This window comes from Nestor notabilis, unplaced genomic scaffold (genome assembly GCF_000696875.1).
Source record: "Nestor notabilis isolate BGI_N333 unplaced genomic scaffold, ASM69687v1 scaffold2218, whole genome shotgun sequence".
Lineage (NCBI taxonomy): Eukaryota > Metazoa > Chordata > Aves > Psittaciformes > Psittacidae > Nestor > Nestor notabilis.
In genome coordinates this window covers 160,570-176,804 of record NW_009938551.1, presented here as the reverse complement: position 1 = coordinate 176,804, position 16,235 = coordinate 160,570, and the positions used below count along the sequence as shown (strand labels likewise).

Below are 16,235 nucleotides of genomic sequence, written 5' to 3'. Positions count from 1 at the left end.
GGGGGGCGGGCAGGAAGATTAAATCTGGGCTCCTCTGCAAGTTTTTACACTTTTCTTCTAGAGGAAGAAATGAAGAAATTGTCCTACCTGGCTGTTCTGTGTCTTCTTTTCTACCTGAAGCTGTTTGTCACGACAAGCAGAAGGGATTGTTTTCAGCACCATACAGAAAGCTGCAGCTTCTTTTAAAATCCCTAGATGGTGTCTCTGCAGAGCACACCAGGCTTCTCCCCAGCTCGGCCACAGAGCTCACTAGGGAACACCACGCTTTCCAGGATCTGGAGGTAAATCTGTGCAGGAGCACACTGAATGTGACCCAGAAGTTACAGCATGTCTTGGTGTGCTTCATGTACTCGGTAAGAACTGCAAGAGAAAAGGCAAAGTTCCTGAAGCTGTGGGTGGAACATGGCACCGGGTAGCACTGAGTAAATAAAGAGCAATTGATCATTGGACTCGGCTATGACATTAGATATTACAAAGGTTTATATGCCTTTATACAAAGGTGTGTACACCTTATGATAGGTAGGACACTATTTCATCTAAAAGAAATGCAGCCCTAAAAATCTGCTGGTGCACACTGCTGCAGCTAAAGCAGCAGCAGCAAGAGTTGCAAATGAGACGTTGTGCTCAACCATTTGGGGGGTTTATAGCACCAAGTACAATAGGATACTGATTCAGGCTTCTGTTTGCCATAGTTACGTGGAAAAAAAAAAGACATGTAGGTTCAGGTCATGACACAAGTTTCACAAGCTTGTGAAACAAAGTGATTTGTATCAATGCTCTCTTTAGCCTAAAAAAAGTTTACAAAGATAATTCTGAGACAGAGATGAGACAGAGGTAGTCTAAAAAAAAATCCAAATACAACTGTGATAGAGTGTAATATGAAAACTTAAGATAAAAAAAATAATCTAAACAATGACATTTATCGAAGACACCAGCTTTGCAGATTTTCCTACAATGTGATAATGCAAACTTCCAATGCTAATTCACAAGCTTTGATTTGTTCCTGTAGGCCTTTTTGCCACCTACTTTTAGGCTTGACAACATCTTCTGTCTGAAAAATTCAGAATTATTGTCAGGTTTAAATAAATAAAGTTTTTTCCAAAGAAACTATTGTTGTTTTTTTTTTTTTTTTTTTTTAGAATTCCTTGCATTGCACTGAATTGCTAAATTGGAAGGATTTTTAAAAGTTAATTCACATCTCCTTAACCATCTTGTCTGGGTTATTTTGTCCTGTTCGTTCTCAGATAATAAAAAGAGATGCCTCAGTGCTACTGTTCTCTGCAGCCTTTTTCAGGTTAGATCTGTGGGTTTTTGGGTTTTGCTGCAGCAGATAGGATTGCAGACACAGCAATGAAAGCTTACTATTTTATTTAAAGTTATCCTCATAGACAATGGGCCATGGCTATGACTAGCAGGGTCATGCAGACACTTGTAGAAGGAAAGATAGCAGAATGAGCAACACTGAAATGAGACTCGGATCCCTTCTCACATCTGTGACAGATTCCAGACGAGTCAGTTAATGCTGCTGTACTTCTATTTTCTTATTCATAAAAGGGAACAATTCATCAGTTCCTCAAGAGACCAAGTAGGAGGTATCAATGACTACAAGGTGCTTAGAAACGCCACTGACATCTTGGTATGTGAGAATTGCTAAGTCTTTCTCATGTAACAAAGTCACAGGCTAACTCAAAGTTCTGGTAAAATCAGGGTTTTTTTAAAAGGTAATACTCATCTTTCTGGGATACAAATGAATAAGTTTTTTTCTGCTCACTTTCCAATTCTTTTATTAGCTCATGATACTATTACTGAAACAGATGAATGTCTTCTTAAAGAAAAATGTGCAAAACAGTGCAGATTTCAGATGTAGTACCAAAAAGTATTATGACAGCATCTCCTGCTAGCGTGTTTCCTCCAAGCACTGGAGCTATGGGTCAGTGAGCTGGTAGGAAAGCACTTATGCAGCATTTGGAACTGGTCTTAGAGGATACACAAAATTACAATTCTTTCCTGTCTTTGCTGTGTTGGTGACTGAAGTAAAAATAACTTCAAATTAACAGTGGTTAACAATTTGGAACTAAGAGTGCAGCTTGAGATTAAAGCTTTCATAGCACGAGAACTCCTTTTGCTTAAAAAGCTACTGTTTAAGAATGACACAATTTTTAAGGGGAAAAGAAAGACATGCTGCTGCCTAATGGAAGTCATTTTGCAAGAAATGCTTACATGATCTGCTCTTCCGTTAATGACTCTAAGCTCTTTCTCAGAAGATTTCTTCTAGAGGAGTTCCTTCAAAATTAGTTGTCCTTTTTACAAAAGGCAACCTATTGTAGACTGTTTCCTTTCTTTCCCATCTTCTAGACTATGAGTTTGGCCAATAACTTATTTTTCTTGCCTCGGTGTCTGTTTGTACAGAGCTATTGTATTTCTTCATTCTCAGTTTCTGCTTCAGAAATATCCTGGCACGTTGTGGATTCCCCTATAGCTGTAATGTGCTAGGAAAGAGGCATGGCAATGGATGGATCTCTCATGTTTTCATGAGGACACTCATCCCACCAGCAATAAGCACACCAACCATCCCGGAATAAGGAAGTTCTGCATGACACTGATGGATGAAGCATAAGATATTGGGGTTTGGCCCTCCTGCATATCCAAACAGAAACACAAAGCCAGTTAAACTAAAGATAGATCGTAAACCACATATGCCTCAGCCACATGATTTCACTCAGCATTCTCTAAGACCCACCATGCAGGCCACAAAGATCATACAGGTTATCAGCCCTACATAACTGAATGTTAAGAACATGTACTGGTTGAGTGTGAAGAGAAATGAGCACTTTGAGTTAAGGACACAGCAGCTCAGACTGGTTTGGTACAAATCTTTCCGCAAACAAAATGGTTATGCCAAAGACTGTCAGTGCAGTTTCATGGGACATTGACTTCAACACAAAACCTACCCCCAGAAGCTCATGTTTGCCCCCATCCTCAGACTGGGAGATGATTTTTCAAAAATAAAGGTGTTTGTTTGCATTTTTATTGGATTGGTTCCCATACCTGACTCACTGTCCTAAAAGCAATGTGATACCAAGTGATATAGTGATAACAAGCTGGTGGGGGTCTGGTGATGACCACTTGAAGTCATTGCCACACAAACCAGACTCACGGGAGTTTTTTATCTTCTTCTTGTTTTTGTTTTAATATGTTTTTCCAGCACCTGAGTTCAAAACAGGGTCTCACAAAGACTTGGTTGTCACAACAATGAAATGCGATGCTAGGGTCTGGCAGAGGTTAACTTCTCAAGCCAGTGTTATGGCTGAAAGCAGGGTCTCATGGAAGCATGGCAATAATAGCAGCAAAAGAAGTCTCCCAGAGGGGCCGACAGTATGGTCCAGAGAGTGGATGACACTGAAACGAGGGAAGATGAGAACACCTACTGTTGAATATTCAGCTTGACCATTTACTGCGAACCCTATTTTATGAAGTGTATTTGTAACAAGGCAGAATAACTTGCCTTCAAAGACATGATTCAAATCTCTGGAGGGAACTCCCATGTATATTCACGACAGCTACCCAAACTCACTTGCAGAATTTAGAAGTCTCCTACTGAGAAATGCGCCAGCAGATGCTTCCTGACATTTAATGCTAAACACCCTATAATGAGGCTATAAACAGCCTTTCATTCCAAAACATATGAAGGAATAGCACAAGACCCCAGGGAGGGACAGCTCTGTAGAAATGGGGTTGTTGCTTCTGATTAGGATTCAGACAGCCCGCCCTGGTGTTGCTTGTTCTGGTTTGATTTATTCTAAGACCTGTCAGATATTTGTTGCACAAACAGACTCCCTGATGCTTCCACCATAATGGAAAATAAGAAAATAAGAAGTGTACATAAAGAAAGGGCGTCACAGTCCCAGTCTAAAAGCAGCACACGGTCATGTAATCAACTACAGCCCACTGCTATCACGAGAACTCCTTGCCCAAAGTTTCCATTTTAACTTTTGCAATAGTGTAGTTGTCACCTTCCAGTGAATTTCAGGAAGATTGATGTGCCTGCTTCCCTTTGGCTGCTGTGAAAAGTCTCAGTTTCCCAGCAGTCTGCTAGAATACCAGTGACATAACCTTCAAAGTGACAAATTCTGAGGCTTCTGGAGAAAGGGGTAAGTTTCAGTCACGGCTGAACACACAAAGAGAAACCTTTCAGCTCTCTGAACTATCTTATTAGCAGTTAAATGTAGAGAACATTAGAAGAACTTTAAAAGGCAGGAGAGATTCCTTTATAAAACATCAGCTAAAGAATGGTAACAGCATAAAATCTGGTCTCTAATAAGGTGAAAGTCACCCTCAGAGAGGTGAACAGCATGTTCAGAGTTCATTCTATTAGAGGCTTGTCAAAGCTTGTACAAGATTTCTGTTCAGGTTCTCCTCACTTTTTCTACGACTAAAGTTAGCATTATTAATGTGATCCACAGTTAACATCGTTAACGTTACAGGACTTTGGACTTACAAAAGGATCATAAACTAGAATTTGACCCCATGCACCTAGCTGTGCAAACAAGGAAGAGATCACAAAACATGTATTAAACTTGTAGCTGTTTAACACACACAAACTCCTACAACTGAAAATGTTTAAAACATTATTGTGAGCGATCACGGACACACCTGAACTCGTCAGCCAGCTCTAAAACATTACAAAATACTTCTATTGAACAAATCACATACACAATTACAATAGGCTTCATTAAAAGCGACATAGACATACAGGACTTCAAATCCCCCACAAAAGGAGACTCATACACAGACGAAACCCTGAGCACAACATGCAAAGCAGAGTACGAGACCCCATTTCCTCCTGCGGAACAAGATATTAATGGCCATTTTCTGGCCCAGCATGTCAGAAGTGAAGCTATAATACCATGTGCTGGTCAAGGACTGGCCTGAGGTTTGTAATTTCCCAGGCCAGGTGGATGTCTCCAACCTGCAGCATTAGGCAGTAAGTGCCAAGGACCATTAGCAAAACCGATCTGCAGGATTAGAATACCTCCCACTATTCAAATTCCCACCTGGTGTTCACCTCAGCAGCTTTGGATGATTCAGTTTCCATCCTCAGAAGCCGCTCCCCTGACAGAGCTGTTATGGTGCGTCCTCTTCTCACAGCATGAGAGACTCTCACTGAGAGTCAGTTTATAAGGAAGCCATTAATTGATTTTCCTGTGCCTTAGCGAGGAAAGAGCAGCCTAAGCACCCAGCCCACACCTAGCTCTCCTTAGTCCTTTTCACCTCAGGAATGGTAGGAAGTTTCCCAGATTTGCATTACTGTAAATATTACCCAGATTTTGGCTCTGGTTTATTTGATGTGTCCCAAGAGGTGCCTGAGGCTGCCGAGACTCTGGAACAGGTTTATAAAGGAAAAAATTGGCAGGAATTTTATTTTTCTAGGACTTTTCACACATTCCCATGTTCTTCTGAGCAGTCGAATAGTTTCCCCTTTACTCCAGGGACAGTATGAGTTAAGACAGCATCACAAACATACCTAAAAACTTCTGTTTTCCTCAGCAATAATATCTAGGCTTTTGAAAATAGGCATCTGACAAACAAGAGCAAGAGAAATAATTTCAACGGTGGCCCACCCGAGTACCATTTAAATTCACAGGAGAATAAGTTAAATATGGATGTTATCTTGTTAGCATCGTTTCCCTTCTTCCCGACATGTTTTTGGAAGGCCTGAGTATGTTCCTTGCATGCTGGGGACATCAGATGTTGCGAGATGCAAATTCAAAACTGCTGTGAAGACAGATGCCTGTGATATCCTCCAGCTACTGAAACAAACTTTTGATTTAGCTTTGCAAAATCATCAAACTTCCTGCTCTCCCCATCTCCTCTCAAGAAAAGATAAAGGCTCAGTATAATAGGTGCCCTACTTACCTAAGGCTTTGATCTCTCACAACTCTCTGCTCACAGAAGACAGAAATGATTTCGAAAGGAGCCTCAGCGTATGTGAATTTACAGCCCAGTGAGCCGCTGTGCTTTCCAAGAAGGCTGGCTTCAGCACTCCATGTGTGAAACTTCAAAGGGGAGAGGAAAGTCATTTTCTATTTACCTCTCCGATTTCCCTCTCCGCTGCTTTTCGATGCTGTCAGCCCTAGAAAAGATGATGTTTCTCAGGATGGGCTCTATGCTGGATTTCTATAAACCATCTCCAAGGAGAAATACACTCGTGAGAGCTTTGGTCTTCCTTGCAAGAGCTGCAGTGTGAAATACAACCCATCGGATATATCGGCTTTTGCTTGAGACACATAGACACACGTACGAGCACTTCACTTTGAAACAGCTGCCTGAAGCAGTGGGCAAGCCCATGACTAAGCCAGTGTTCTCCTGCAACCCCATGGACATGGTGCTTAGACGTTGGTGAAGCATGGACAGTATTTTGAGGGCTTGGACTCCCCTTCCCTAATTTAACTGCAGTGACCAGTTCACAAAGATCATACCTAAACTGGTCACCTGGAAGCCTTTCCAAGGCTCCAAGCCTAAACCTTGGCTGTTCCTGCACCTCTGGGTCTTGTCCTTAAATGTAATCTCTCACCACTAGGTGTCATGGACTTCTTTCTACTGGGAGGAAACTTGGCTAAGCAGTGTTTCTCCTTGGGGCCACTCCAGATGGCTGCACAGTACACCTGGGGCAAATCATTGGTCTAGATAACAGGAGGAAGATGGGGTCTTCCACGCACACCATTGTGCACATCCAGGAGGCAGCTGTGACAAGAGAGCTGCTGTTCCAGTTACACCTTCAGCTTAGGTGGCTGATTTATTGTTGAGCAGTCAACACAAAGATAGATGCTGTCATTGCACAGCCCATGCCACCACTGCATGCATTCATAAAGAGGAAAGGTCAGGTTGCCCAACAGCATGAAAACTGACCAAAGCAAGAGTCATTATTCAACCTTAATGCTATTTTAATAATGACCTTATAGATATTGTAATGCTCTACAATCCCACTTGAAGTATTTTTCCCAGACAATCCTGATTTCTTATGATTTTTGTCATGTTTCATGAGCTTTTGTTGCAAGTTCTCTATTAATGGACTCATTGTGATATATTGCAGCAATATTCCTGCCAGCCCTAGCACCAGAAAAGCCACAATACGATTAACCTGGCACGGAGAATGCTGTGGTTGGTTGAAGTGGCACCGGGCCAGCAACACCAGAACACTTGCAGGATCTCATCCCTCTGTTTCTGCCCAGCACAGGACTGTGCAGTAGCACCCAATCTAAGGTAGGATCCTAACAGAGGCAGGACCTTAAGCAAGCCGTGAAGTTAGTTATGGCTGAAGCCCCACATGCAGTCTTGGGCTCAGGCACACTGATGTAGTGGGTATGTGGGAAATCTTGTGCTGCCATGCGTAGAGAAAAGGAGGTTCACTTTCACACCATTTGGTAAGAAAATGATTTTATCCTCACACCAAACACCCTGCATCACTGTTCTCTACTGTTTATAGTTCTGGAAAATGGTCCATTATGCAGTTGCAAAACACCCGCTCCATGCAAATGACAAACATGAGCGGCTGCAGAGCCATAAAGGCCTCCAGAGTCCTGTGTAGTCTGGCTAAGAAACCAAACCTAAAGCAGTCCTCCAGCATTGTTGCTGTTACAAAGGTAAATTAACCATGTTCTTTTCTTGATTGTGCTAGAACTACATACTGTATCTTCTTCATTATTTACAGTATTAGTCACATAGAAAGAAATCCCTGAAGATTCAGAGGGCTTTTTTTTTTTAACAGGGAGAAAAAAAACCAAACCTATTTCTGCTTAGGATTCCTGTTCTACAGAACTATATAGTCAGACCAGATTCTCTGAAGAACTGGCTAGGTGCAGAAGAGAAGATGGTTAACAGCCCAAACCACTAACTGGCAAAAATATCTCAGTCCTCAGAGGGCTGACCTGCTATTTACTACAAACAGGTAACAGGATTAATTGAAACGCCTCCAGCAGGCAAGGTCCTTTCATTGAAAAAGCTTTATGTGGGACAGAGATGCTAAAGGAGCTTGGAAAGTTCCTTTGAGCAACCGGGTCCTGTGGCAAGGGGGTTGGAACTAGATGATCTTCAAGGTCCCTTCCAACCCAAACCATTCTATGATTCCTTGAAAGTAATTTGAAGCTGTGAAGAAGAGCTGGGTGGAAGCCCTCTGCAGCGCAAGTCAACATGATCTGAAAGAATACTTCTGCTTGATCACAAATCCAATCACCAGTATGACCTTGAGCATTTGAGCAAGATGAACCAACCAGACATTTAGGAAAAAAGAAGTTTCATGCTGCTCATGGAGGGTCTAGTTCAATCTGTGGTGCTGCACAGGAAAGGTGAGAGAAGGAAACATATACTTAGTTTTAGCTTATTTCTAACCAGCTCTTCAGTGGGATGGAGAAGGGGGTTACTGCCTGATCCTTCAAGGGCACTTCTGAAGTACTGAAGCATATGATCTGCCGAAGGTTTGTTATGTGACACTTCTTCCTTCTTTGTTCTGGACCTAATTCTGAGCTGATTTGGTCCATGTGGGTTCATTTCAACAACTAAAGCTTTTCTGGTAGACCTGCAGCTAGACACCACCAGTCAAACCTCTCTTCTTCTCTTGCTCTGAACACCTGACTTCCATCACAAGTGTGTAATAAAGTAAGAACCATTGCCTGGAAACCTCAAACCAATGAGCGTTAGGGAGATAGACACTTCAAATGCATTAACCAACAGAGCAAGATCTGATCTCCACTTCTGAGTGTTTTAGCAGAAAGATGAAGAATATCTTTCTGGGAGAGGTAACAGACACATCCAAAGCCACTGAGCTCACTGCAGGATGAACTGGGTGACACACTGTGGTCTGGGCAATGCAGTAGATAAGTGAAATGATCAAGTAGTCTTTCCTTGGCTTTAATCCTATGGATTTAATACACACTGCAGTCATAACTGCTTTGGTGGCATATAGGAAAAAGACATAATAGTCTGTACTGAGCTGGGCAGATGGTGGGGTGGTAAACTATGACAGAATTGGTGGGATCTTCTGTCACAGAAGTTGACGGTTTTTATATGCTTGAAAAAATTGCTTTTAAAACTCATGCCAGCCACGCTTTCTGCCAAGTCACGCTTTTCTGTCAATCTTTTAAAACCACATTGCATGACTCAGATGAAACCCACAGCATGGACAAAATTGGCTACAGCATTAGCACTTGTTTTACTGATGCTCATTATATTGTAAGAATGGTGCTCTGCAGAACAGACATGAGCTATTGCCAAGGGTGAGCTGTTACTGGTTTGAGGATGGCACCAGACAGACACTGGAGGCTGAGCAGTATCAATGTTGAGGAGCAAAACATGTTTCTTTATCTCCTGTCTCATCATCCCACACTGTGCAGAGAAAATGATCAGTGGGGTATCCTCAGGCCATGTTCCCTCCTTGTTCCCCTCCTCTATTTCTTTTTGGTTCAAACATTGTGCACATGAACAAAAAATCTTCAGATTTCAACAAATGCCTGATTGCCACAGCTACTCCAGATGACACAGGTGAATCCCACAGATTTTCTCAACATCTGAAGCAAAAGATTGAACACAGAGAAGCAAAAGGTTGAACACAGACAAAGGCACAACTCACCTCATTTATGTGGACAGTAGATGATATATGAAATACAAAAGAAAGCCAGTAAATGATTTGTCAAGGAAAAAGAAGAAAAAGACTTCCCAGGCAAAATGTATCACCCTCCATTTTGTTTGCTGTTATCTTCAGTGGAGAAAAGCATTTGCTGGTGTCACTGCATCTATGAAGCTTAAGGGTCATTTATTACTTAGAGAGGCATTTTTTATTGTGAAAGGACCCAAAGCAGATTGAGGGGGAGATGACCAAAAGCCATCACACCAATTATCTGGTGATTGCTGGGAAGCATGGCTTGCAAACATGGAAATCCTTGCTTCTGCAGGCACAGAAATGTGGAAATCAGGTTTAATGTGTGAGCTCACGAGTCACCCAGTGGAAGAGGTTTGGCTTGTCACCCTGGGGTTGTCACCTATTTCTCCTTTTTCAAGAGTGATCCCAAAGGAAAAATATGTCACTGGCCTACAAATCTGTGAAGCAGAACTTCTTCTGGCAGAAGTTTTTCTTTTATTTCCTCCAGAACTTGTCACTTTTGGAGAATGGATTTGATCGCATACATTGGCTGAAGCAGTTGCAACCTCCTTCATTTGGGCAGTAATGGCAGGAATTGAGTTAATCTGGATTGTGGCTGAAAGAACCAGATGTTCTCCAGTTGTTCTTTCTGGTGCTAGAAGTCCAGTCTGGACTACAAGCTCCCCCTACAGAAAAATGTACAAGGATTGCTCAAGCAGTGCTACCTGATTAAAGGACGGGTGATCTGGAGAAATGAGCTGTAGCACAACAGCTTCACAGCCATCACTGAACGTGGTCTCCAACTTCTTCTGGTGGATGTTTTGCTACTTCCAATGGGGAGAAGAAGGGTAGGGAGAAAAATGCCCCAAAGACGTCTCATCTGCAGCATGTGGGGGTTAAGGGTATCTGTGAAAGGGTGGGTAGTTTTGTTGAAAAATGCTTCAAAACTGAACGAGAAATATCCCTGTGACACAGAAGGTATTTGTATCTTCAAAATTCCCCCCCTCGTCCCAAAGGAATTAGTTATTGCTGCTGCCAAGCTTTGAGAGAAAACCTTGGTTGCTATTGTATGGGTTTATTGCATCCGTGATGGTCATTGTCAGAAACTTCCTCCTTTGATGAAGCAGATGACCTGACCTAGGCTTGACTCCAGGCACATGAAAATAATTCCAAATAAGGTCCTGCAGCCTGACAAGCTGCTGTGCTCGACAGAAGGATAAACTGACCATGTTTAGCAGCAACTTGAATTAAAGGAGGCTTTTTGACTCCATCACCGGTCACAGCTGCCAAAGGGATACACCTCTCTGCATGTCAAGCTGTGATTAGGAAGGAGGTAATCACAGTAAATTATGTTTTCTGCTTCTGAAGATGCTGACAGACCAGGCTTATGTTCCTTAGTTTGCCAAACACTAGTGGGTCACAAGAAGGAGTCTTGGGAAAAAGCATCCTAGGAAGGGGAGGGGTGGGGGGAGAAAAGGAAAAATATGACTGTGAGTGCTTCTTTGTTTGAAAACTCACATAACTCAAATGTACCTCCCCATAGGTCAGTTCACAGGGTTGGTATTCTCACATATTCTGAATTGCAGCCAATAAATGGAGATCTTTGTGGCTGACAGTTGTCATTAGAGGAATCTAGCATCTCAGCAATTGGCAAATAGCTTCCACTAATAAACGCACTACTAGATGTGACAACCAACAGGTTTTGTCACAAAGATGGTAAAAGGAGGTGTTATTTTGGGTTTGCTTCCAATAAGCAAGAAAAATACTAAAAAGAGCAACTCATAAAAGCACTGTTGTCCAGTGAATAGTTATCTGCAGTTTAAAGGCAAAATTAATTTCTGAAACATCAAAAAACCCCATATGTATGGGAAGCCAAGCAAGGATAAATAAGAACTGGTTAAAGTTCATCTGAGTTAACCATGACAGGGAATAGAGAAAATATAAAAGTTCTTTAAGGCGGACATATTGAGAGCAGAGAACACTATGTACTTTGTCATAGCTGAACTTGAGGCTAATGCTTTGGTCTCAAAGTGAAAACATTATTGGGCTGGAAGAATTCTTTGACACAGTTTGTGATGAGCACTCCAGGCCTGACATCATGCTGAATGCCTGAGGGTGAGATGAGTATCTCCAAACAAAAGGTTTAGCCTCCAAGTGTTCTGAGTCTTATCTGATATTCCTTGAACTTTCAATATGTTTACATTATTTATCACTTAGTATTATATTGTACTGAAATAGATAATGCCACACTCCCTGCGTGTCACCTGTAGGCTGCCAGAAACTATCACTCTTCTTTCCCAATGCATCACTGCTCTGTTTTTCAGTGTATTTTATAATGCACAAGTGCTAAGAAATCAGCTCAAGCATCTCATGCTCTTGCTTTTGCTCAGTGTCAAGCAGGATTGTGGGTATGAAGGGCCTTGGGTCAAACTGACAGATGTCACCATGGTCTGGGATTAGAGAGGCATAGTTCACCTCCTGCTCTTCTGCCTATATTTGATGAACACATTTAGGAGTGAAGAATGTGCCAAGGTGGTTGCAGTGCTGTGGTTCTGGCTTGCTCTCTCATTGTTTCATGAGATTTTGAATTTTGTGGATATAATGATAGAGGATTCCCTTGGTGTTCTGGTCCGAGGGGAAGCAGAGCAGATGTTCCTGGAACTCTGCTGAGTTTAAAGTCTGTTTTGTGGTTATGTGTGACTGAGGGACAGGCTTCAAAGGGACCCTGGGATTCCTTCTGTCATATGCTCTTTTTCAGGAAGACAGTGGGCGAGGGCAGGCAAGTGAAAAATATCTCACAAAAGAAGAACTTGGCCTCAGAGGGACGGCCCGTAGAGAAAGAAACAGTCTAAAAAAGAAAACGTGGAAACAGAAAGTATTGCAGTATGGTTATGAAAAGTTCAGAGGGCTCAAACTCCTCTGGTCCCCAGGGAAGCATCACTTCCATGCTCCATTTCTGGTAGCTCCAAAATGTGGAACTGAAGGCTTGGCAGCAAGGGTCAATTCATCTGTGAAGGTGGAGGTTATGTGGCTGGAGAATAACGTGCAAAACATATTACATATCCAAGTGACTTCTGACTGTTAAGCTGTGTGAAAGGCAGGCAAGGCTTTAGAAGAACTCTCTAAGGAAAGAATAATAAAAGGAAGGATGGAGACAAAAGGCACCATGGGTTTGGCAGACCTAGAATGTGCAGGACCAACTTGACCCTGGCTCCTAAGTGATGCCCCAGCTCTATCCTGTCGAAGGTATACTTTTCTTTAAGTTGGCTCCATTGCTTCTGAGATGAGTTGGGAGCAGTGGCTGCTGGCAGCATTAAATGCACGATAGTAAGAGGCATTCAGTGTCATTTGGGAACCAGCTGAAGCTTGTCACAGGTTGTTGCTGGCCAAACCTAAATCTAGGGACAAATCTGTCAGTTCAAATCTAGGTGGACTCAAAAAACCCCATTGCATATAACATCAGACGGAAACTCCTGGTGAAACAGGAGGAGACCAGGGTTAGTGACAGGACTATGAGGTGACATAATGGAAATGGGCTGAGAAATATGAGACACCCACAAAGGCAGGGACTGGTAATGAGTTCTTAAAGCTAGGGAAAAGTGATGCTAGAAAGGCTGCATATTAGAACATAACAATGAAATTATGCACATATGACTGGAAATGGAAAGCTGTGCTTACAAGCAAACACCTATCTCTTGTCTGGTTTAGCAGAACAAAAATTAGTGGAGATGGCAACATTATCCAAACCTCAGGAGCTACTGAAGAGACTTCATCAGGATAAAGAACAATGTAGTGCAAGGACAAGTATTTCTATACTGGCCATAAATCACATGAAGTAACTGAGAAGGGAAGTTTTAAGTCTCAAAGAACTGAGGTCCTGAAAAAAATCCTCGTGTCCACACTGCTGGTTTAAAAGAGCTTGGGGATTTCCAGCACAACCCCTATGAAGGGCTAAACCCCACAGTGTATGTTCCACCAGCCACTAGAGAATACTGCCAGTCTCCTTGGCCATATAGCACATGTTCAGAGACCTGTGTCCAGAGTTTTCCCTAAAGGGGAGGAAGTGAGAGCATAAGAGCAGAAAAGGAGGAAGATGATGTGTTTGGAGGAAATCCCATGAGAAGCATGACCTTCTCCACTGCCTCCTCCCTCCCTGCTGCTGCTCAGAAGCAGGGAAACCGAATCCTACGCCTCAAGTACCCAGCTGCCTTCTCAGCCTGCCCTAGTCACTCCCCAAACCCGCCTGTTCTCCTTCCCGCCTTATTGTCTCCATGCCTCAACTCGCTAATCTCTTCCAGGAAGACTGATGAATCGCCCTCCCCACCTCTGCCGTTGGGTCTCTGCTCTCTCCCATCACACCCCCACCCTTTACCATAAGGCCCTTATATCTCCATCACATGCTCACAGTCACACGTCATCCCTTTTGAGTCCCACTATCTCACTTCTCCAATGCATTTTTCTGACGGTGTCACAGCCCTGAGTTGGTCACAGCTTTAGAAGGGAAATTCCCAAAGATCAAAAGATCTATTCAGTCCAAAGCTGGGCTTTCTTGCTTTCTCTCTATTCATAGAAAATTACCTCATGTTTTCAAATAAAGGCCAGAAATAAAAGAATTGTTAGCAGCTCTCTACCACCCACCAAATCTCAGCAGGTGGCTTTTATTTCTCTCTTGGGTTGTCTCTGAGAACCCCAACTTCCCAAGTTGGAGCAACCTCTTGAAATTCCCTTTCTGAGTTCCTACAAAAGGTCTCCCCATTAGCTGGGAGGTCTCCACCAGCAGCCTTCCAGTGTCTTCCACTGGCAGCCTGGAAACTTCTACTGAACTACTGAGTATTACTCTTAAGATTAGGAGCAAACTGCTACCTCCAAAAGGCTTTTTCCTTGAAGCTGGTCTGCATTTTGAATGCTGGAGCTGTTCTGGTCCTCACAGCTCAGAAATTATCCATATAAATGGAAAAGGCTCAAAGAAGGGCAAAGATTATCAAAGGTTCGGGGTAAATGAGTAAACTGGGATACTGCAGCCTCAAAGAGCAATGACTAGGGTGGGATATGATAGAGTTCTACAGTATCTCCATTGCCCAGGAAAGGGTGGATAGGAACAGCACTTTAGCATCTTTCTGAACAGAAGAATGGAGGGCAACAAATTAAATAAGCTGGAACAAGGTTCAAAACACAAGAAGAGAGGTCCTAATGCAAAAACTTAAAAGGCCAGAGGGGCTCAAGGTGGGGACAGGAGAAGGATAGCTTAGGACTTACTAAAGAGAAATCATGGTGTCAGGAACATTCCCCAGGTTAAAAATTACCAGCACCATTAAGTGTATCAGCAGGAAGCATCATTAGTTTACCTTGTTCTGACTCTTCTCTGGACAGCTTCTTGTAATGACTCTTACAAGCAAAATTTGAACAAGACGGTCTGAAACCACTTTGCTGTTACCACCTACCCTGCAGAAACCCCTGGGCAAGAACATGCCATCAGCAGAATTCACCCACCTGCCTCCAGCATCCAGCTCATCTCGCACCTCTCTCCTGGGTGCAGGTGACTCCTGGGTGGCAGAGCAGGCCACTTACACCATTCCTTGCTTGCCACCTTTAACACCATGTTCTTAGAACAACCTTTTCCAATTCAGGATAGCCATTCCCACCCCAGGTGCACCTATATATATATGTGTGTGTGTGTATTTAAACTTATTCTATTTCTTCACTTATTATTATATATATATATTCATTTGATACACGCAATGTATATCCTACACCCAGCTATCCAGCTGTCATTTTGAGGAGTGTTCAGATAGAGTGAGGATAGCCATATGCACAACACAGTGCTGTCATAGGTACGAGAAACAGCCTGAGCATTTGTAGCTTGAGACTAAAAGAATTTTTAGCTGGAAAACAAAATCTGAAAGCATCACAATGAGTGTAAACCCAAAAAATGAGGTGACACGGGCAGACGGTGGTAGACAAAACACGTTACTAAGCAACACTTACGGAAACTGATCCTGTGATTAAAAAGTTCACAAACTTCATCTGCATGAGAAGCACTAGACTGGTGGATAAGCAGCATAGTCAGGAGCCTTGGGTTCCTGGCTCTCTTAATAACAGCCAGACCTCCTGCCCTGCCCAGGCCTCTTCCGCATGGTTACACATAGTGCTTGTGCTGTGAACAGCTCTTTACTGGTTTCTCTCCCCTCCAGTGCTCACTGAAGTGATGAGAAGCAGGCATACTGATGAGTTAGAAACCTGTGTACCATCTATCTTGGTACTGAGGTGGGGCTTTAGAGCTGTGCTTTAAACAACACACCACATGGGATATGCCACCAAACTCAGTAACTTCCCTATGAGGAGCCCAGAAACAGAAACACAGCTACAAGCTGGACTGCGAGTTAGCTGAGTTACTCGCATTAAAATCATTTAGGTTGGAAAAGTCTTTAGGATCATGGAGTCCAACCACTGCCAAGGCCACCACTAAACCATGTCCCTAAGTGCCACATCTACATGTCTTTAAATACTCTCAGGGACAGTGACTCCAGCACTGCCCTGGGCAGCCTGTTCCAATGCCTGAGCACCCTCTCCGTGAAGAAATTGTTACTAATCTCCAATCTAA

At 42.9% G+C, this 16,235-nt stretch overlaps 1 protein-coding gene across 1 annotated transcript in view; it reads right to left on the bottom strand.

The window, feature by feature from the left end:
- The window catches only part of LOC104409489 (phospholipid-transporting ATPase ID-like), a 96,988-nt gene extending 81,842 nt beyond the window's left edge, over positions 1-15,146 (bottom strand). Inside the window, exon 1 of the mRNA XM_010019366.1 lies at positions 15,125-15,146. Within this exon, the coding sequence (XP_010017668.1) occupies positions 15,125-15,146 (22 nt within the window). The remainder of the gene's footprint in view (positions 1-15,124) is intronic.
- Positions 15,147-16,235: the final 1,089 nt, after the last annotated feature.